The 22,882-nt window shown below is 48.8% G+C and overlaps 1 protein-coding gene across 2 annotated transcripts; it reads right to left on the bottom strand.

Annotated features, from left to right (window-relative positions):
- Positions 1–988: 988 nt before the first annotated feature.
- On the bottom strand, positions 989–16,924 carry SLX4 (SLX4 structure-specific endonuclease subunit). 2 transcript variants are annotated; one of them, XM_069734477.1, is made up of 15 exons: positions 16,825–16,924; positions 15,034–15,364; positions 14,648–14,785; positions 13,924–14,563; positions 13,640–13,846; positions 13,158–13,345; positions 12,138–12,454; positions 11,842–12,064; positions 11,681–11,772; positions 11,449–11,595; positions 11,139–11,308; positions 8,644–10,820; positions 8,201–8,303; positions 6,843–7,190; positions 989–2,177 (listed from the first exon to the last, which is right to left on the bottom strand). In XM_069734477.1, the coding sequence occupies exons 2-15, from the start codon at positions 15,269–15,271 to the stop codon at positions 1,850–1,852; spliced, it is 5,316 nt and encodes a 1,771-aa protein (XP_069590578.1). In that variant the 5' UTR covers positions 15,272–15,364; positions 16,825–16,924; the 3' UTR covers positions 989–1,849. The 2 variants fall into 2 exon arrangements, with proteins under 2 accessions (XP_069590578.1, XP_069590579.1); XM_069734478.1 differs by having other exon boundaries at positions 15,034–15,361; positions 16,825–16,846.
- Between the last annotated feature and the right edge of the window lie 5,958 nt (positions 16,925–22,882).

Here is a 22,882-nt window from a genome sequence, read left to right as displayed (position 1 = left end):
CCACCGACCTGAGTCAGAGGAGCAGTTCGCTCCTGAAGATTAGTCACCCACCTAAAACAGAGGAGCATTGCGCTCCTGAAGTCATCACCGACCTGAGGCAGGGGAGTGTTGCGCTCCTGAAGATTAGTCACTCACCTAAAGCAGAGGAGCGGTGTGCTCTAGAAGACTCGCCACCGACCTGAGTCAGAGGAGCAGTTCGCTCCTGAAGATTTGTCACCGAGCTGAAGCAGGGAAACAATGCTCACCTAAAGATTCATCACCCACCTGAGACAGAGGAGCAGTACTTTCCTGAAGATTCATCACCCACCTGAAATAGGAGTGGTGCGCTCCTGAAGGTGATCACCCACCTGAAGTAGAGGAGCGGTTTGCTCCAGAAGACTCGCCACTGACCTGAGGCAGAGGAGCAGTGCGCTCCTAAAGATTCATCACCGACCTGAGGCAGAGGAGTACACTCCGGAACATTCATCACCCGAGGCAAAGTGGTGCACTCCTGAAGATTCATCACCCACCTGATGCAGAGGAACAGTGCATTCCTGAAGATTCGTCACCCACCTCAGGCAGAGAAGTGGTGTGCTCCTGAAGATTAGTCACCCACCTAAAGCAGGGGAGCGGTGCGCTCCAGAAGATTCGTCACCAACCTGAGGCAGAGGAGTTGTGCGCTCCTGAAGATTAGTCACCCACCTAAAGCAGAGGAGCGGTGTGCTCCAGAAGACTCGCCACTGACCTGAGGCAGAGGAGCAGTGCACTCCTGAAGATTCGTCACTGACCTGAAGCAGGAAAACGGTGCTCACCTGAAAATTCATCACCCACCTGAGACAGAGGAGCAGTACTCTCCTGAAGATTCATCACCCACCTGAAGCAGAGGAGCAGTGCACTCCTGAAGATTCATCACCCACTTGAGACAGGAGCGGTGCGCTCCTAAAGATTCATCTTAGACAATCTCTTTATTACTATATTTTATCTGTCATAATCAACTACATGAAGACAATTGACTTTTTACATATTTATTACAAATTAAATTAAACTGAAAATACATAATTTACATTTTTTTTGTTACTTTAAAACATGCAAAGGAGCTGTCACATGCATACACTGATCAGGAATTCATCCTTTGTCGCTTCCTTAGTTCCCACATGTCGTATGGGAATTTGCACAGCAAAAATCTGCTGTGAATTTCATTGAGGAAAAGATGGGGAGATTCTGCACATTTCACCTTTTGCATTTCCGATGTAACATCCACAGTAAAAATGGGGTTTCCGAAAACAAGGAAAGCACCATCCCCCGAGCTGCAGCTTATTAGACAGAACAAATGGGCCTTACTCGCCCTCCCTGGGTCCAACACGACGTCTCCACCGCTGCTCCTGGTGTCTATTATTGTCTGCAGCGCTGATGTCACCATGGCAGCACGGCAGCCAAAAACTGAGCTCGGCAGCTCTGCCAGAGTTTATGGCACAAACTGTTGAGCTCACTGATTGGCTGCAGCGCTGTCGACGTGATGTCAGAGCTGCAGCCACTGGGAGCAGCAGTGAAGACTCAGCGCTGGACCCGGGGAGGGTGAGTAAAGAGAGTTTGTTTTTAAAACAAACTGCAGCCAGGGGGAAGGTCTCCAGCGTCTCTTGCTACAACTTTTTGAAGGACATTACTCCTATTTTCCATTTAACGAGAGGCTTTATAGAGGCCTCCCTCTAATGGAGGCATCAGCAGTCATCCGTAGCTCCCGAGGCCGTAGATGACAATGTCACAAACCATTATATACAGCCGATGACTTTCTGTGACTACCATACAGAAGTGACAAAAACAAAGTTCCATTGTTGCTAGGCAACCTTCTTGTAGACTCCCTTGAAGCATCTCAGTAGCGCTTCCCTGCTTTCCTCCGTGTGCGGCTCTTCTTCTCTTTGCGTGTGGAAGCGGTAGTAAAAGTGATGCAGTGCGAATCCAGAAAGTCCAGCAGTTTCCCAGCGGCAATTTTGATACCGTTCTGTTTGAGCTCCGCCTGAAGCGCGGCCAGGTCCAGGGGCTGATAAAGTAAGATCCGCCTATGTAATTCGGGATGCGTTTCAATGAAGTTCCTCACGGCCTCCGCTGTCTGAGCCTCCTTGCTGGCGGCTTGTGAGGCTGGCATCGGTTCGTCGTCATCTTCATCTGCAAACGCCGTCTCAAACTCATTGGTGTTGGAGCTACAGAAAGACGTAAAAAAAGAAACACCGGAGTGAGGAGCGAAACGTCTGGAAGTGCACGGGTACGTTCTGCGCAATGACAGCCGCATGAATTAACTGGGCCTCTGTACTATCTGCTCCGTCTGGACAAACGTGACCTCTGCTGACGATCACTGGCCACATGTCCGTCCAGATGGAGCTGGAGATACAGGAGCTAGGGATGGCACCCAGAGGAGACGTAGTTGAGGGGGCAGAATCGGTGCAATCACTGCCTCCCACTCCAATCTATGATCCCTACTGCTGTCAATCATACAGTGTGAACAGTGCCGCTGGCTCCGGTCTATGATCCCTACCACTGTCAATCATACAGTGTGAACAGTGCCGCTGGCTCCGGTCTGTGATCCCTACCACTGTCAATCATACAGTGTGAACAGTGCCGCTGGCTCCGATCTATGATCCCTACCGCTGTCAATCATACAGTGTGATCAGTGCCGTTGGCTCCGATCTATGATCCCTACCGCTGTCAATCATACAGTGTGAACAGTGCCGCTGGCTCCGGTCTATGATCCCTACCGCTGTCAATCATACAATGTGAACACTGCCGCTGGCTCCGATCTATGATCTCCACCGCTGTCAATCATACAGTGTGAACAGTGCCGCTGGCTCCGGTCTATGATCCCTACCACTGTCAATCATACAGTGTGATCAGTGCCACTGGCTCCGATCTATGATCCCTACCGCTGTCAATCATACAGTGTGATCAGTGCCGCTGGCTCCGATCTATGATCCCTACCGCTTTCAATCATACAGTGTGAACAGTGCCGCTGGCTCCGATCTATGATCCTTACCGCTGTCAATCATACAGTGTGATCAGTGCCGCTGGCTCCGATCTATGATCCCTACCGCTGTCAATCATACAGTGTGAACAGTGCCGCTGGCTCCGATCTAGGATCCCTACCGCTGTCAATCATACAGTGTGAACAGTGCCGCTGGCTCCGATCTATGATCCCTACCGCTGTCAATCATACAGTGTGATCAGTGCCGCTGGCTCCGATCTATGATCCCTACCGCTGTCAATCATACAGTGTGAACAGTGCCGCTGGCTCCGATCTATGATCCCTACCGCTGTCAATCATACAGTGTGATCAGTGCCACTGGCTCCGATCTATGATCCCTACCGCTGTCAATCATACAGTGTGATCAGTGCCACTGGCTCCGATCTATGATCCCTACCGCTTTCAATCATACAGTGTGAACAGTGCCGCTGGCTCCGATCTATGATCCCTACCGCTGTCAATCATACAGTGTGATCAGTGCCACTGGCTCCGATCTATGATCCCTACCGCTGTCAATCATACAGTGTGAACAGTGCCGTTGGCTCCGATCTATGATCCCTACCGCTGTCAATCATACAGTGTGAACAGTGCCGCTGGCTCCAATCTATGATCCCTACCGCTGTCAATCATACAGTGTGATCAGTGCCGCTGGCTCCGATCTATGATCCCTACCGCTGTCAATCATACAGTGTGAACAGTGCCGCTGGCTCCGATCTATGATCCCTACCGCTGTCAATCATACAGTGTGATCAGTGCCGCTGGCTCCGATCTATGATCCCTACCGCTGTCAATCATACAGTGTGAACAGTGCCGCTGGCTCCGATCTATGATCCCTACCGCTGTCAATCATACAGTGTGATCAGTGCCGCTGGCTCCGATCTATGATCCCTACCGCTGTCAATCATACAGTGTGAACAGTGCCGCTGGCTCCGATCTATGATCCTTACCGCTGTCAATCATACAGTGTGAACAGTGCCGCTGGCTCCGATCTATGATCCCTACCGCTGTCAATCATACAGTGTGAACAGTGCCGCTGGCTCCGATCTAGGATCCCTACCGCTGTCAATCATACAGTGTGAACAGTGCCGCTGGCTCCGATCTATGATCCCTACCGCTGTCAATCATACAGTGTGATCAGTGCCGCTGGCTCCGATCTATGATCCCTACCGCTGTCAATCATACAGTGTGATCAGTGCCGCTGGCTCCGATCTATGATCCCTACCGCTGTCAATCATACAGTGTGAACAGTGCCGCTGGCTCCGATCTATGATCCCTACCGCTGTCAATCATACAGTGTGATCAGTGCCACTGGCTCCGATCTATGATCCCTACCGCTGTCAATCATAGTGTGATCAGTGCCACTGGCTCCGATCTATGATCCCTACCGCTTTCAATCATACAGTGTGAACAGTGCCGCTGGCTCCGATCTATGATCCCTACCGCTGTCAATCATACAGTGTGATCAGTGCCACTGGCTCCGATCTATGATCCCTACCGCTGTCAATCATACAGTGTGATCAGTGCCACTGGCTCCGATCTATGATCCCTACCGCTGTCAATCATACAGTGTGAACAGTGCCGCTGGCTCCGATCTATGATCCCTACCGCTGTCAATCATACAGTGTGATCAGTGCCACTGGCTCCGATCTATGATCCCTACCGCTGTCAATCATACAGTGTGAACAGTGCCGCTGGCTCCGATCTATGATCCCTACCGCTGTCAATCATACAGTGTGATCAGTGCCACTGGCTCCGATCTATGATCCCTACCGCTGTCAATCATACAGTGTGATCAGTGCCACTGGCTCCGATCTATGATCCCTACCGCTTTCAATCATACAGTGTGAACAGTGCCGCTGGCTCCGATCTATGATCCCTACCGCTGTCAATCATACAGTGTGATCAGTGCCACTGGCTCCGATCTATGATCCCTACCGCTGTCAATCATACAGTGTGATCAGTGCCACTGGCTCCGATCTATGATCCCTACCGCTGTCAATCATACAGTGTGAACAGTGCCGCTGGCTCCGATCTATGATCCCTACCGCTGTCAATCATACAGTGTGATCAGTGCCACTGGCTCCGATCTATGATCCCTACCGCTGTCAATCATACAGTGTGATCAGTGCCACTGGCTCCGATCTATGATCCCTACCGCTGTCAATCATACAGTGTGATCAGTGCCACTGGCTCCGATCTATGATCCCTACCGCTTTCAATCATACAGTGTGAACAGTGCCGCTGGCTCCGATCTATGATCCCTACCGCTGTCAATCATACAGTGTGATCAGTGCCACTGGCTCCGATCTATGATCCCTACCGCTGTCAATCATACAGTGTGATCAGTGCCACTGGCTCCGATCTATGATCCCTACCGCTGTCAATCATACAGTGTGAACAGTGCCGCTGGCTCCGATCTATGATCCCTACCGCTGTCAATCATACAGTGTGATCAGTGCCACTGGCTCCGATCTATGATCCCTACCGCTGTCAATCATACAGTGTGAACAGTGCCGCTGGCTCCGATCTATGATCCCTACCGCTGTCAATCATACAGTGTGACCAATGCCGCTGGCTCCGATCTATGATCCCTAGCACTGTCAATCATACAGTGTGTACAGTGCCGCTGGCTCCGATCTATGATCCCTACCGCTGTCAATCATACAGTGTGAACAGTGCCGCTGGCTCCGATCTATGATCCCTACCGCTGTCAATCATACAGTGTGAACAGTGCCGCTGGCTCCGATCTATGATCCCTACCGCTGTCAATCATACAGTGTGAACAGTGCCGCTGGCTCCGATCTAGGATCCCTACCGCTGTCAATCATACAGTGTGAACAGTGCCGCTGGCTCCGATCTATGATCCCTACCGCTGTCAATCATACAGTGTGAACAGTGCCGCTGGCTCCGATCTATGATCCCTACCGCTGTCAATCATACAGTGTGAACAGTGCCGCTGGCTCCGATCTATGATCCCTACCGCTGTCAATCATACAGTGTGAACAGTGCCGCTGGCTCCGATCTATGATCCCTACCGCTGTCAATCATACAGTGTGAACAGTGCCGCTGGCTCCGATCTATGATCCCTACCGCTGTCAATCATACAGTGTGATCAGTGCCGCTGGCTCCGATCTATGATCCCTACCGCTGTCAATCATACAGTGTGAACAGTGCCGCTGGCTCCGATCTATGATCCCTACCGCTGTCAATCATACAGTGTGAACAGTGCCGCTGGCTCCGATCTATGATCCCTACCGCTGTCAATCATACAGTGTGAACAGTGCCGCTGGCTCCGATCTATGATCCCTACCGCTGTCAATCATACAGTGTGAACAGTGCTGCTGGCTCCGATCTATGATCCCTACCGCTGTCAATCATACAGTGTGAACAGTGCCGCTGGCTCCGATCTATGATCCCTACCGCTGTCAATCATACAGTGTGAACAGTGCCGCTGGCTCCGATCTATGATCCCTACCGCTGTCAATCATACAGTGTGAACAGTGCCGTTGGCTCCGATCTATGATCCCTACCGCTGTCAATCATACAGTGTGAACAGTGCCGCTGGCTCCGATCTAGGATCCCTACCGCTGTCAATCATACAGTGTGAACAGTGCCGCTGGCTCCGATCTATGATCCCTACCGCTGTCAATCATACAGTGTGAACAGTGCCACTGGCTCCGATCTATGATCCCTACCGCTGTCAATCATACAGTGTGAACAGTGCTGCTGGCTCCGATCTATGATCCCTACCGCTGTCAATCATACAATGTGAACAGTGCCGCTGGCTCCGATCTATGATCCCTACCACTGTCAATCATACAATGTGAACAGTGCCGCTGGCTCTCGTTACCTTTGGGATAAGGACGAGGTGTCGCTTGCAGCCAGAGAGGACGTAGTAGACTCTTGAGATGCTGTCGGTGGCTGATCGTCTTCTTGGTCTGTCTCCTTCGCTGCGCACACAGAGGGCCCTTTTCTCCCCAGCTGCGAGCTGCTGGACCCCATGGTATTGCTTTGATGCCGCGGTTTGCCTTCAGGAGGTTTCTGCAGCACTTGAGCTAAGCTGCTGCCTTTGCTTCGATGGGGCTGGGATGAAGGGACGTCCTCCTCAGATTCGGAGCTCATGACCTGATGGGTGTAGCGGAAGATCTCTTTCAGCTTCAGCACCATCTTCTTTTTGGGGAGAGCACGTACGCCAAATCTAAGTGTCAGACGGAAATTACAGCAGTCACAGATACAACAGAATAAAAAAAAAGTTTAAAACTTCTCATGGCGACCACTTTTCATTTTTGCACTTTTGTTTCCCTTCTGGCAGGAGCCACTTAAAAATGCCTTTGACTGTGACTGACAGAGGCATTTTAGGAGTTAACCAGCAGCAACTGGTGCTGGCTCTCGTCAATGATGTTAGCAGCAAGTGCTGACTGTATCACGCCGCCGGCGCCTGCTGTGTGTAGATTGGGCTCAGCTACTGAACCCGTTCCCTACACCCACACCTGACATGTACGACACATGTACGCCAAATGTCGAAAAGCGGTTAAAGGGTTATTCCTACCTGGGCAAGATATCAACTATTCACAGGATAAGTGACTTGCTGACCCCAAGGATTTTGACCTCTGGGACCCCCATCAATCCCAAGAACTGCGCTCTGAATTCTGCATGTGCACTATCTTTCAAATCCAAGGTGATAACTAATTGAATGGCGGGTGTCCGGCCGCTGGAACCCCCAAAGATCGGCTTTTAGCTCCATCAGTATGGATCACAGTGTGCATGCTCCAACACCGCTCCATTCATCCCCAATGGCGCTGCCGGAGCTGTACCGCCATCCCCATAGAGAACGAATGGAGACACGGTCAGACATGCGCACTGCACTCCACTCTAACAGCACCTTGTTCATTCGATAGGTGCGGACCCCCTCCGATCAACAATAGTGATGAGCGAGCGTGCTGAGATAAGGTGTTATCTGAGCGCGCTCGTGTGCTGATACTGTGTCTTTGGAGTGTTCGAGTCGCCGCGGCTGCATGTCTTGAAGAGATTGCCTAACAAACAGGCTATCCCTGCACGTGCTGCGGCTGTCAAACAGCAGCGAGACATGCAGCCGCGGGGACTCGAAAACAAGCGATATTTTCTGAAAAATTGACAACAAATTAATGGTGACAGTTCTGCCATAAGGAAGTAACACAAGTGTAAAAGTGAGACATGGCCAGAACTTACTTGCTTAGCTCTTTTTTCAGGATTGGAGTGTCCATATCCGAATAGTCAGGCAGAGGAGTGATGGGAACCTTGGGAGCAAGTTCTCTTCTACGCACGATAGAAACTATGGAAAAAAACAGTTTGGTAAAAGAGTTCTACATCGGTCCAAGTCGTCATATTAGATAGCCAAAACTAGTGTTGAGCAAAAAAAAAAAAAGTTTGCAGGACCCTGGTTGAGCGGCCCAGTCGGTAGTCTGTGACTGCCGGACCAGAGCACTGCGAACCTCCTACAACCTGCGGGGCATCTTTTGATGACTTCACGCTGGACCTACTGCCAAGAAACCCACTGCAGTCAACCAGGACAAGAGATAAATGTTCCAGCAGTCGAGCCGCCGCTGACCGTACATTACCGATACATGTCTGTCATGTGATAACCAACCGTCCGGATACACAGCGTGCCTTACCTGGAGTCCTCAGCTCCGTCTGCATCTCTGGAGCACTGCTTAGTCGCTGAGACAGAGGGAGGACAGCAGGCAGCTTGGGGTCTTCATCCTCCCAGTCTTCCCACAACCTGGAGTTGAGATAGCTCTGACGGCTGCTCTGAGAGGCTGAGCATGATGGGGAACCTTCGATATTTGCTGGAGTTCTGTTTTTCGCAGGTGAAGGACTGTTCGCATTACAATTCAAGGCTTTGGTTGGTGTCTTATTCAAACGTAAAGGCGGAGAAGGAGGGGAGTAAGACTTCTTTGGGGTCTCATTCACGTTGCGCCATAAATCTTCCTCCATGGGGATAGGAGGCTCATCATAGTCAAACTGGAAGCTGCAGCTGCTGATATTGGCCGGAGGCTCTGCGGCAGGGGCCTCGTCCTCGCTGTCCCCAACCTCAAACACAGTGCTGTTAGCGATGGAGGTCAGTGGGGAAGAAGGGGATTTACTATGCGCACCAGACTGTGCCTCAAAGGATTCTTGTGTGGAGGGTCGCAGTGACCCAGGAGTCTTCGGGGACATCAAAGGGAGGGACACTGGGCTGGTCTGAGTCTGAGAAACCAAACTTTTACAGGAAACATCAAGGTCAAAGTTTCTAGATGTTTGAGATGATTTTGCTGTCTCACGGGAGGTTAGAGGAGACTTCTGTGAGTTTGGAGGTGACCAAGTGGGGGAGGATGTTTTCTTTGAAGGTGAATTAGTTGCATGGGACATCACCTTGGACTTTGGAGGTGACTGATCGGTGTGGGACATCACCTTGGACTTTGGCGGAGACTGATCGGTGTGGGACATCACCTTGGACTTTGGCGGAGACTGATCGGTGTGGAGCGTCTTCCGTGAGTTTGGGGGCGACTGAGTTGCTTGGGACGTCTTCTGGAAAGACTGAGTGGTAGAAGGTAAACATGATGTCTGGAGAGGGGAAATTCTGGAGCTTGCTAATTGGGGTAAGGGTGTTGCAGGCACCAACCAAGACATCTCTGAGCTACTGCTCATTTCTAGACGGGAAAGCCCTTCGCTTTTTCTTCCCTGTGTAAAACTAACCGGAGAATCTTTAATGGTCTTTGCTATATCAGGCGCGTCAGAGCGAGAACTTCTGGTCGGTGCCGCAGATTGATTGCTGGACTCGGCCTCTTCGTCTGAGGACAAGATCAGAATGATGTCGGCATCTTGAGATTTGGAAGAAGGATCTTTTCCATTCTGAGAAGCCGTACAATGAAGAGAATCTCTGACACTGGAGTGCTGGGATTTTTCATGTTCACTTGAGTACGAGGGTCGGTCTAGATATGAATGTGGCCGGATGTTTGGAGAAAACCTGAGGGTGGGATACGACATGGCGGTAGGTGAGCTGGTAAGTATGGGTTGCTGATCTGGAGGACTAGCTGGACTTGTGTGGGATTTGCTTTCCCCTATACTGGACAGCTCCCCATATTCACCACATGTCTGTGAGAACATGCGGTCGTAACTATCATCCAGAGGCGGAGGACTGTACGGAGCAAACATATCTGCCTCGGGGTCTTCATCGCTGTTTGGGGAGATCAGAGAAATGACAGGGACGGGAGAGGTAATGACTTGTTTAGCTGGAGAAGTCCCTGCAGCATGAACGTGAACATCAGAGCAAGAAGATGACGGCTCCATTTTGGATTTGGCAGAAGAAGCTACAGAAGGAACCACAGAATATTCGGGGCTGTTAGACAGAAGACAAGCGGGCGATTTTCTGGGAGAAATGTCCATGAGTTTTGGGTTTGGAGACACTTTAGGTGGAGCGGTGATTACCAAATCCATTCCTTTTCTCTCATCTAGAGTAAGACTTCTACACTTTGGAGAAACGTCTTCAGATTTTGCTTCCTCTTCACTTTCGGGTTCTTGCTCTGCTAACATTTTACGTTGAGTCAAAGCAAATTCATAGATCTCCTCCAGCTCGCCCTCTCCTACACCGCCGCTATCATCCGGCTTTTCCTCATCCTCCGCCTTCAAATCTTCAAAGACGTCCTCACCTTCATCCAGCCACATGGACTTCAACAACTCCTGGAAGGTCTCTGCTCGTTCTCCTCCATCATCACCCTCCTCCTCCTCTTGTGTGGACATCTGACCTTCGGAGTTGTGGGTCCCAGCGATTAGAGATTCACAGGCTTCTATCAGACTTTTCACATCAAACCTAGAAGAAGGTCAAATTCCTGATTAATACAAGTTTCATCAAAGTTATCGTAGCACAAATCAGATTACAGCTGTATTGTATGGGATGGGGGGGGGGTGGGGGTCATACAGAAAAGTGTTTTGTGGCAAACGATTCATTATAACTTTTATTATATTCATTGAAATTGGCCAAATCCACAGATTCGACTATTTCTGACACCCCCATTCAACTCTATTTAAAGGGACACTGCATGATTGTTTTGCTCTCTGGGTCTCAATTTCACAAATGGCGAGTGACCCGAGAGATCGGGACCCCTTATGTCCTGAATATGTCACAAACCTGCGCGCCAGCTCACAAACGTGCGGCAGGCAATGACTGGGAATATCCACGGTGGCTGAATATATAAACCGGAGAAAGCAGAGGGCGCCCTCCGCGGACACGTCGTTCAGTAGGAGGCGTCGAGCTCGTCCCGTGCCGGATTCGTCTACCCAGAAGCCTTCAGAGTGGATCTAGAAAAGAAGATCCAACAACAACAAAAAAATAGTAAAATAAATCCAGTGGAGGACATGGTGCTGAGCACTGGAGCAGTAATAGCATATCCCAACAATAGGCCATCAATGCGAAATCTAGAACGCCTTCTTTTACTTACGGCTTCGACCAGCAGGGGGCAGCGTGCATACAGCACAAACATGTGAGCGTGCAGCACCTCCCCGCAGTCAGTCTGCAGCTGAGCATCACTCAGATGGGGGTTGTTCACCATCTCCATGAAATCGGCTGACAGAACAAGCAGTGGGAGCTAAGAAGCAAAAGCAAGGACAGATAAGTGAGACATAAGTAAGTAACGAGTGTCAGCGAGGGCCATTCCTTTCCTACGGTCGTACCTTGGTATCAGGAGCGCGGATCTGGTTTCTGCTCTTCTCCTCTTGTGCCGGGATGAATCCGCTCGATGGGATACTGACCGGCGACTCTTGGCCTGCCGTACGATAGTGTCATTAGTATACGGACGGGCGCACTGTACGGAGGAGCCGAGAAGCCATGTTACCTGTACACTCGTGATAAGTGCCGCCACCACCATTCCACTGAGTGAGCGTCATCCCCTCGCCGGCCAGTTCGGCCAGGTCCAGCAATGCCTTCTGACTGTCAGATAGCGGGTTTTTATCCTCCCAGGACAGGGGATCGGCATCCTCGTCACCGGCCGCCTGGCTCGGCAGTTTTCCAGGATGCAATACGGTTGTGTTCACACTCGTCCGTGAACCCTGCAACTTCTGAAACAAGAGAAATGTTCACAATTTCCATCCAGTGCCGATATTTTCGCCTCCATGCGTGTGTGCGTCTCACCTTCACAGGGGACTTCCATGCAGTTATCGGGGGCATTAGCTCGGCTGTGTAGTAGCTTTGGGGGTCTCTTTTCTCCATCATATTACTGATATCCCACAGGACACATCGCGTTCCTCCTCGCAGTCTCCAGGTTTCTCTCTCTTCTTCCATGACTGACCAGAAATGGCTCGGGGGCAGAGTGAGGACCCTGTTCTCCGCAGCCTCCTCGGTCAGCAGCATGGACAATCTCTTCTGCAGCTTCTCCTTGGTCTCCTCGGGGGCTTGGACCAGCAGAAGGGGGGGAGGTTTATCCTTTTGTTTGCGACGACTTTTCTTCTCTAAAACAAAACAGGTGGGCGATACTTTTTTATTAGACATTTCCCGGGTTTGCATCTTTCACGTCTCTTAGTGCTGAGAAAAGTGGATGGGATTAAGGAGTTTTCCAGGATTAAAAAAAACAAAAAAACTGTGCCTTACTCAACTTCCTCAGGTCCAGCACTAAGTCCCCTCATTGTCTGCAGCGCTGTTGTCAAGTCCAAAGCACTGCAGCCAATCAATGAACCCAGTGGGTCTAAGTGACTCCATTATTGGCTGCAGACAATAAGACATCGGGAGCAACGGCAGAGACTCGGATCTGGACCCGGGGAGGGTGAGTCAAGCGCTTATTTTTATTTAAGAAACTGCAGCCGAGAAAAGGCGTTTTTCAAAACCGGAAGACCCCGTTAAGCCAAGGGGCCATGATGTGAAAGACAGGCCTAAATAAAAGCGCAACTCTAAGCTCTAAGCCTACTCAAAGATGGCGTCTGGACAGTCTGAGGTGCTCCAAAAGGGTATTAAAGGGTCCGTGCCTCTAGAGAAGTTTGATGCACCTTTAATTTATGACTCCAGTAAGAAAAGCCTTTCTTATTAAATGACTTCTCTGCTCTTAATGGGGAAGCAACAGTAGATGAAGGCTGGCCGCCGTCCACAGAGCCGGACATATGGCAGCAGACCTGGAGATGCCCAACTAAACAGATGCCCGCCCCAATCTCAGCGAGGTACCTCGGGCAGGCGGATCCAGGGCGACTTGACCACCAGCTGCAGTCTGTGCCCTCTTGTCTTCCTGTATTGATCGAGACAATGCCATGGCGACCATCAAATCCTCCATCTCTGCACCGGTCTGGCCAATCTTCCTTTTCTTGGAGGGTTCCTTCTGTTTGGTGACACCTCGTCTCTTCCCGTTGACCACCCTGCAGAGATGAAGTAGGGAAACTTTTATTACCGCAACCAGATTTCATAATACAAATTGCATGTAATATTAAATCGACCTCTTGGTCCTTGATGAGGCTGGGGGACTTACTTTAAAAATAGTTGCTCAGATTGACCGTATCGTTCTGATACTAAGATGCTCATTGTACTAACAGAATTATACAACTATTCTGGACATGGATTTTCAAAGTAAGTACAGCGGCCTCATGGGGTCATATAGATCTGTTTAGAAGGTGTACAACTTTTTATTGTGAGATAAAGAGTCTCGATCTTACCACGGTGGCACCTCGGATCCCGCCTCGGCCGCTTGTCTCTGAACTGCCTGCAGCAGCGTCTGAGCAGGAACCTCCAGTTTTGCAGCGCAGCGTTTTAGGTGAGACGCGCGGCTCTTCTCAGTGCTGAAAGGTTTCCCGCACAAAGGACAACTAGGAACCGACGGGGTCACGGGGTTTCCTCCTAAACTCTCCACCTGGTCCAAGCACCTGAAGAAATGGAGGAACCAATGTAGACGTCTCCAGATGTGAGCCATGTAGCGGGATTTGGGGGAACATCCACTTACCTGTTCACATGCTGCTCCCGGAGGGCGCTGGTCATGGCTGTCAAGTCTTTTTGGCACAACTGGCAAAAAAAGAGTCCTTGGTCTTCCAAGCTAGATGGCTTCTCTTTGGCATCCATTTGCATCGCCAGGGCCAGAACTCCATCATCCCGCGTGCTCGGTCCTGCCATGGGAGGCTTCGCCAGGGCTCCATCGTCCCGCGTGCTCGGTCCTGCCATAGGAGGCTTCGCTAGGGCCAGAGCTCCATCGTCCTGCGTGCTCCGTCCTGCCATAGGGGGCTTCGCCAGAGCTCTATCGTCCCGCGTGTTTGGTCCTGCCATAGGGGGCTTCGCCAGAGCTCCATCGTCCTGCGTGCTCCGTCCTGCCATAGGGGGCCTCGCCAGAGCTCTATCGTCCCGCGTGTTTGGTCCTGCCGTAGGAGGCTTCACCAGGGCCAGAGCTCCATCGTCCCACATGCTCGGTCCTGCCAGAGGAGGCTTCACCAGGGCCAGAGCTCCATCGTCCTGTGTGCTCAGTACTGCCATAGGGGGCTTCGTCAGGGCTAAAGCTCCATCGTCCTGCGTGTTTGGTCCAGCTGTAGGGGGCTTCGCCAGGGCCAGATCTCCATCATCCAGCATGCTCACGCCTGCCGTAAGAGGTCTGACTACAAGGACAAATTAAAAGAGAGTGAGATGGAAGGAGAGAAATGATGACGAGACGGAGAAAGACAACGACGCTGCGAACTTACTGGGGGCTTCGCCGATCTCTGTGGAGTCCAACTTCAGCCGGCTGGGGACTGTCCTCTTGAACTGTTGCATCCGTTCCAAGACAAGATCTTTTACATTCACATGGTCGAGGGCTCTGGGGTCTCCTCCCTGGCCGCCATCTGATGAAATGGAATTTACAAGTGTGGTCACACGGGGTTTCCAGGATGACTTATCTTTAGGACAAGTAAATCAGTCGGGGTCCGACACCAGACTGCCACCTAGAGCCGGGACCGCCACAGAGCTGAACACCTCCTAGTGGCCGCTTCTAGGTACTGCAGCTCGGTTACTATTGAAATAATGATCTGATTTACAGATTTCCTCTCTTTACCATCCTGGAGGCCATTAGTAAGGTGGCTCTGCGCCGTACCATTCCTCTGCTCCGGTCTGTCCATGTCAGATCCCGATGTGACACCCGCTTTGGCCTCTCTGCAGCCCCCATCTTTCTTCTGCCTCTTGCTTGGTGGCGGCTTGGTCCTCTTGACTTTCCCCCATACTGCGGTGCTGGCTTTGGGGACATTTTGACTTTCTATGGGGTTGTTATTCTTCTTAACCCGTTTCAAGAGTTTGGAGCAAAGTTCAGCAAATTCATCATCCGACTCGACCATTAGTGACGTCGTCTCTGTAGCGGCGATGAGAGGGTTAAATCAGGGGGGATGGGGGCGTTCTCTCATTTCACCTCTCCATCATAATACCAGCTGCTGGAAAAATGGTGAGAAAAGTCATCAAAGCGGTCGCCTGATTACGAGACCCATCTCTATACACTTGGGGCTAATAAATAGTGGGGGGAGAGGGGTCTTGTGCGCAGGATCCTCCTCTGTTCATCGTCTCTCATCCTATTGATTCACACGGAGACGGTGTAATGCTTCATTCTCCCTGCGGAGGCGCTGCACAGAAACAGAACACTAAAGGTACCTTCACACATAACGATATTGTTAACGATATCGTTGCTTTTTGTGACGTAGCAACGATATCGTTAATGAAATCGTTATGTGTGACAGCGACCAACGATCAGGCCCCTGCTGGGAGATCGTTGGTCGCTGAATAAAGTCCAGAACTTTATTTCGTCGCTGGATCTCCTGCTGACATCGCTGGAACGGCGTGTGTGACACCGATCCAGCGATGTCTTCACTGGTAACCAGGGTAAACATCGGGTAACTAAGCGCAGGGCCGCGCTTAGTAACCCGATGTTTACCCTGGTTACCATCCTAAAAGTAAAAAAAACAAACACTACATACTTACCTACAGCCGTCTGTCCCCGGCGCTGTGCTCTGCACTCCTCCTGTACTGGCTGTGAGCGTCGGTCAGCCGGAAAGCAGATCCGCTGGCTCACAGCCAGTACAGGAGGAGTGCAGAGCACAGCGCTGGAGGACAGACGGCTGTAGGTAAGTATGTAGTGTTTGTTTTTTTTACTTTTAGGATGGTAACCAGGGTAAACATCGGGTTACTAAGCGCGGCCCTGCGCTTAGTTACCCGATGTTTACCCTGGTTACCGGCATAGTTGGTCGCTGGAGAGCGGTCTGTGTGACAGCTCTCCAGCGACCAAACAGCGACGCTGCAGCGATCCGGATCGTTGTCGGTATCGCTGCAGCGTCGCTTAATGTGAAGGGGCCTTTAGGCTTCTTTCACACTAGCGTCGGAATCTCCCCGTCGCAATGCGTCGGGGAGAGATTCCGACGCTAGCGTTTGCTGCATTGCACAATGGAGGCAGCGGATGCATTTTTCCGGGATTTAACAGGGTTTTTTTGCATCAAATTCTTCATGAATATTGCGCAACATTTATTTATTTTTTTTAAAGCTCTTAATTTTAGTCTTTAAACTTTTTGGAGCAGAAAGTCACAAGTTCAGCTAAAATGTCAAAAAAAACATGGGTAAAAAAAAAAGAAAAAATGTCGCCAAAAATGGACAACCCCTTTAATAACAGCATCACATGCAGATCTATAGAAAGGGCCAGGAAGATTAATGGATCCCAGATAGAGATCAGAACAGACTCCCAGCATGGGACTTGTAGTTCTACAGCAGAAAGCTGCGTGTATAAGGGAACGCTGGGAGATCTGTCTCCTCTGCCACCAGCTGCCTGCACAGGATCCGGCTGTGTCCGCCATTGCCGGTGCAGCCGCCGGTTCAGGTCAGTGTTGTCCCCACTGTATATCTCACCTACCTCTGGCCATTCGTACGTTCATGGACCCGGAAGTTACGCAGCATGACGTCAACGCGCAAAGGCGACCCGCACGAGCGCTCAGCTGTTCCCATGGCGACGGATTCAAACTGGAAACCCGCGCCTCTGCGAGGGCTAATGAGTCTCCGACAAAATGGCGGCCGCAATCTATCTGCGCAGAGCAAATGTAGGTAGGGCTCCAACTGTCCTCACCAGAGACTGGAGCCTGGTATTATGGGCAGCGACCAAACCACTGTCACATATACATGAACCGTATACAGACCGCACCTATACATGAACCGTATACAGACCGCACCTATACATGAACCGTATACAGACCGCACCCATATATAAACCGTATACAGACCGCACCTATACATGAACCGTATACAGACCGCACCTATACATGAACCGTATAAACAGACTGCACCTATACATAAACCGTATAAACAGACTGCACCTATACATAAACCGTATAAACAGACCGCACCTATATATAAACCGTATAAACAGACCGCACCTATACATGAACCGTATACAGACCGCACCTATACATGAACCGTATACAGACCGCACCTATACATGAACCGTATACAGACCGCACCTATACATGAACCGTATAAACAGACTGCACCTATACATAAACCGTATAAACAGACTGCACCTATACATAAACCGTATAAACAGACCGCACCTATATATAAACCGTATAAACAGACCGCACCTATACATGAACCGTATACAGACCGCACCTATACATGAACCGTATACAGACCGCACCTATACATGAACCGTATACAGACCGCACCTATACATGAACCATATACAGACCGCACCTATATATAAACCGTATAAACAGACCGCACCTATATATAAACCGTATAAACAGACCGCACCTATATATAAACCGTATAAACAGACCGCACCTATATATAAACCGTATAACAGACCGCACCTATACATGAACCGTATAAACAGACCGCACCTATACATAAACCGTATAACAGACCGTACCTATATATAAACCGTATAAACAGACCGCACCTATATATAAACCGTATAACAGACCGCACCTATATATAAACCGTATAACAGACCGCACCTATATATAAACCGTATAACAGACCGCACCTATACATGAACCGTATACAGAGCGCACCTATACATGAACCGTATAAACAGACCGCACCTATATATAAACCGTATAACAGACCGCACCTATACATGAACCGTATACAGACCGCACCTATACATGAACCGTATACAGACCGCACCTATACATGAACCGTATACAGACCGCACCTATACATGAACCGTATACAGACCGCACCTATACATGAACCGTATACAGACCGCACCTATACATGAACCGTATACAGACCGCACCTATACATGAACCGTATACAGACCGCACCTATACATGAACCGTATACAGACCGCACCTATACATGAACCGTATACAGACCGCACCTATACATGAACCGTATACAGACCGCACCTATACATGAACCATATACAGACCGCACCTATATATAAACCGTATAAACAGACCGCACCTATATATAAACCGTATAAACAGACCGCACCTATATATAAACCGTATAAACAGACCGCACCTATATATAAACCGTATAACAGACCGCACCTATACATGAACCGTATAAACAGACCGCACCTATACATAAACCGTATAACAGACCGTACCTATATATAAACCGTATAAACAGACCGCACCTATATATAAACCGTATAACAGACCGCACCTATATATAAACCGTATAACAGACCGCACCTATATATAAACCGTATAACAGACCGCACCTATACATGAACCGTATACAGAGCGCACCTATACATGAACCGTATAAACAGACCGCACCTATATATAAACCGTATAACAGACCGCACCTATACATGAACCGTATACAGACCGCACCTATACATGAACCGTATACAGACCGCACCTATACATGAACCGTATACAGACCGCACCTATACATGAACCGTATACAGACCGCACCTATACATGAACCGTATACAGACCGCACCTATACATGAACCGTATACAGACCGCACCTATACATGAACCGTATACAGACCGCACCTATACATGAACCGTATACAGACCGCACCTATACATGAACCGTATACAGACCGCACCTATACATGAACCGTATACAGACCGCACCTATACATGAACCGTATACAGACCGCACCTATACATGAACCGTATACAGACCGCACCTATACATGAACCGTATACAGACCGCACCTATATATAAACCGTATAAACAGACCGCACCTATATATAAACCGTATAAACAGACCGCACCTATATATATAAACCGTATAACAGACCGCACCTATACATGAACCGTATACAGACCGCACCTATACATGAACCGTATACAGACCGCACCTATATATAAACCGTACAAACAGACCGCACCTATATATAAACCGTATAAACAGACCGCACCTATATATAAACCGTATAAACAGACCGCACCTATACATGAACCGTATACAGACCGCACCTATATATAAACCGTATAAGACCGCACCTATATATAAACCGTATACAGAGCGCACCTATACATGAACCGTATACAGACCGCACCTATACATGAACCGTATACAGACCGCACCTATACATGAACCGTATACAGACCGCACCTATATATAAACCGTATAAGACCGCACCTATATATAAACCGTATACAGAGCGCACCTATACATGAACCGTATACAGAGCGCACCTATACATGAACCGTATACAGACCGCACCTATACATGAACCGTATACAGACCGCACCTATACATGAACCGTATACAGACCGCACCTATACATGAACCGTATACAGACCGCACCTATATATAAACCGTATAAACAGACCGCACCTATACATGAACCGTATACAGAGCGCACCTATACATGAACCGTATACAGACCGCACCCATATATAAACCGTATAAACAGACTGCACCTATATATAAACGGTATAACAGACCGCACCTATACATGAACCGTATACACACCGCACCTATACATGAACCGTATACAGACCGCACCCATATATGAACCGTATAACAGACCGCACCCATATATAAACCGTATAAACAGACCGCACCTATACATGAACCGTATACAGACTGTACCCATATATAAACCGTATAAACAGACCGCACCTATATATAAACCGTATAAACAGACCGCACCTATATATAAACCGTATAACAGACCGCACCTATACATGAACCGTATACAGAGCGCACCTATATATAAACCATATAAACAGACCGCACCTATATATAAACGGTATAACAGACCGCACCTATACATGAACCGTATACACACCGCACCTATACATGAACCGTATAGAGCGCACCCATATATAAACCGTATAACAGACCGCACCCATATATAAACCGTATAACAGACCGCACCTATACATGAACCGTATACAGAGCGCACCTATACATGAACCGTATACAGACCGCACCCATATATAAACCGTATAAACAGACCGCACCTATATATAAACCGTATAACAGACCGCACCTATACATGAACCGTATACAGACCGCACCCATATATAAACCGTATAAACCGTATAACAGACCGCACCTATACATGAACCGTATACAGACCGCACCCATATATAAACCGTATAAACAGACCGCACCTATAAACGGTATAACAGACCGCACCTATACATGAACCGTATACACACCGCACCTATACATGAACCGTATACAGACCGCACCCATATATAAACCGTATAACAGACCGCACCCATATATAAACAGACCGCACCTATATATAAACCGTATAAACAGACCGCACCTATATATAAACCGTATAAACAGACCGCACCTATATATAAACCGTATAAACAGACCGCACCTATATATAAACCGTATAACAGACCGCACCTATACATGAACCGTATACAGAGCGCACCTATATATAAACCATATAAACAGACCGCACCTATATATAAACCGTATAACAGACCACACCTATACATGAACCGTATACAGACCGCACCTATACATAAACCGTGTACAGACCGCACCCATGTATAAACAGGCCGCACCTATACATAAACTGTATACAGACCGCACCTATACATAAACCGTATACAGACCGCACCTATACATGAACCGTATACAGACCGCACCTATACATAAACCGTGTACAGACAGCACCCATGTATAAACAGGCCGCACCTATACATGAACCGTATACAGACCGCACCTATACATAAACCGTGTACAGACCGCACCCATGTATAAACAGGCCGCACCTATACATGAACCGTATACAGACCGCACCTATACATAAACCGTGTACAGACCGCACCTATACATAAACATAAGGATGAATGACCTCGGGGAGATCAAAACATCCAACACCGCGGAGACACCATCACGTGTTTCTCAACGCAAGCAATAAATAGCCAGGTCTTTCACAGGGAAGGAACAACCACGGGAAGGGCAGCATCCAAAAAGGAAAACCACCTATGCCAAAACATGGTATCCATCCACAGACGGCTGTTTCAGGGTATTTGCCCCTCATCAGTGTGGAGTAGGTGGTTTTTCTTTTTGGATGCTGCCCTTCCCGTGGTTGTTCCTTCCCGGTGAAAGACCTGGCTATTTATTGCTTGCGTTGAGAAACACGTGATGGTGTCTCCGTGGCTTTTCTACACGCATTTGCATATTTCCCATAAGGGATGAGGCAGTGTTCTGGATCACTGAGTTGAGAAACACGTGATGATGTCTCTGCGGTGTTGGATGTTTTGATCTCCCCGAGGTCATTCATCCTTATGTTTATAGTCCTTTTACTAGGCACTGCTCCTAATAGCCAGTTTCCTACTCCAAACTGATGAGGAGCAAATACCCCGAAACAGCTGTCTGTGGATGGATACCATGTTTTGGCATAGGTGGTTTTCCTTTTTGGATGCTGCCCTTCCCGTGGTTGTTCCTTCCCTGTGAAAGACCTGGCTATTTATTGCTTGCGTTGAGAAGCACCTATACATAAACCGTATAAACAGACCGTACCTATACATGGACCGTATACAGACCGCACATTATATATATATATATATATATATAGACCGTATACAGACGCCACCTATACATAAACAGACCTTACCTATACATGAACCGTATACAGACCACAAAACAGAGTGCACCTATACATAAACCGTATTAACAGACCGCACCTATACATAAACTGTATAAACAGACCGTTCAGAGTTACGCATGCAGCAATACCAAGTACGATCCTTTTTTTTTTTTTTTTTTTTTTAGAATTTATGTTCTAGCTAAAAGGAGAGTGATATAAAAAAAATTATATAACATTTATATTTAGTCCCCACTAGGGGACTGGAGCCTGAGATCGCTTGTACAATACACGGCTGTACAGTTATATTGCAGTGTATTGTGGCAGTAATGATTGCTTATGGCCACAGGGTGAGCAGTTTCATAGGTGTACAAACATTGCAGTCCCGGGGGTCTTCAGCAGCCCCCAGCTGCCATTCCGCAATCATGTTGCCTAGCCTGATGATGAGCACCAGGAGGGACATCTTCCTCCATTTCAGTCTCTTAACAGGGAACTCTACAAACTTTGCATAAATTAACAGTGCAGGCGAATATGAGAAACTTTATAATATGTCTTATCAGAGAAATAGACTCCTTTCCCCACTTATGAGCCACTTTTTCCTCTCCTCCTTGAACTTGTCATCCACTCTGAAAAAAACCCACCTTAAATCTGGCTTGACTGCAAGATCATGTTATACTCTATAGAGAGGGGAGGGCGAGGAAAGAGGGAGACAGAAAGATCGCAATGAGCTCTCTAGCAAGTCTTTTACCTCACTTCAGAGCTGGATTCACATATACACTGCTCACTACTACTGTGTAATATCCTCCTTGTTGCTGATTCTTGTCTTTTTATTTTTCTAGCATGCAAAAAGAAGAAAGCAGGAATCCTGAGCTACTCTCGGGCACTGGTTAGGCAACGACAAGTATAAAAAAATATACAAACAAAAACCCAACA

This window comes from Ranitomeya imitator, chromosome 7 (genome assembly GCF_032444005.1).
Source record: "Ranitomeya imitator isolate aRanImi1 chromosome 7, aRanImi1.pri, whole genome shotgun sequence".
In the NCBI taxonomy this organism is placed as follows: Eukaryota; Metazoa; Chordata; class Amphibia; order Anura; family Dendrobatidae; genus Ranitomeya; species Ranitomeya imitator.
The sequence above is the reverse complement of the archived record's forward strand: the minus strand, read 5'-3'. Positions and strand labels throughout refer to the sequence as shown.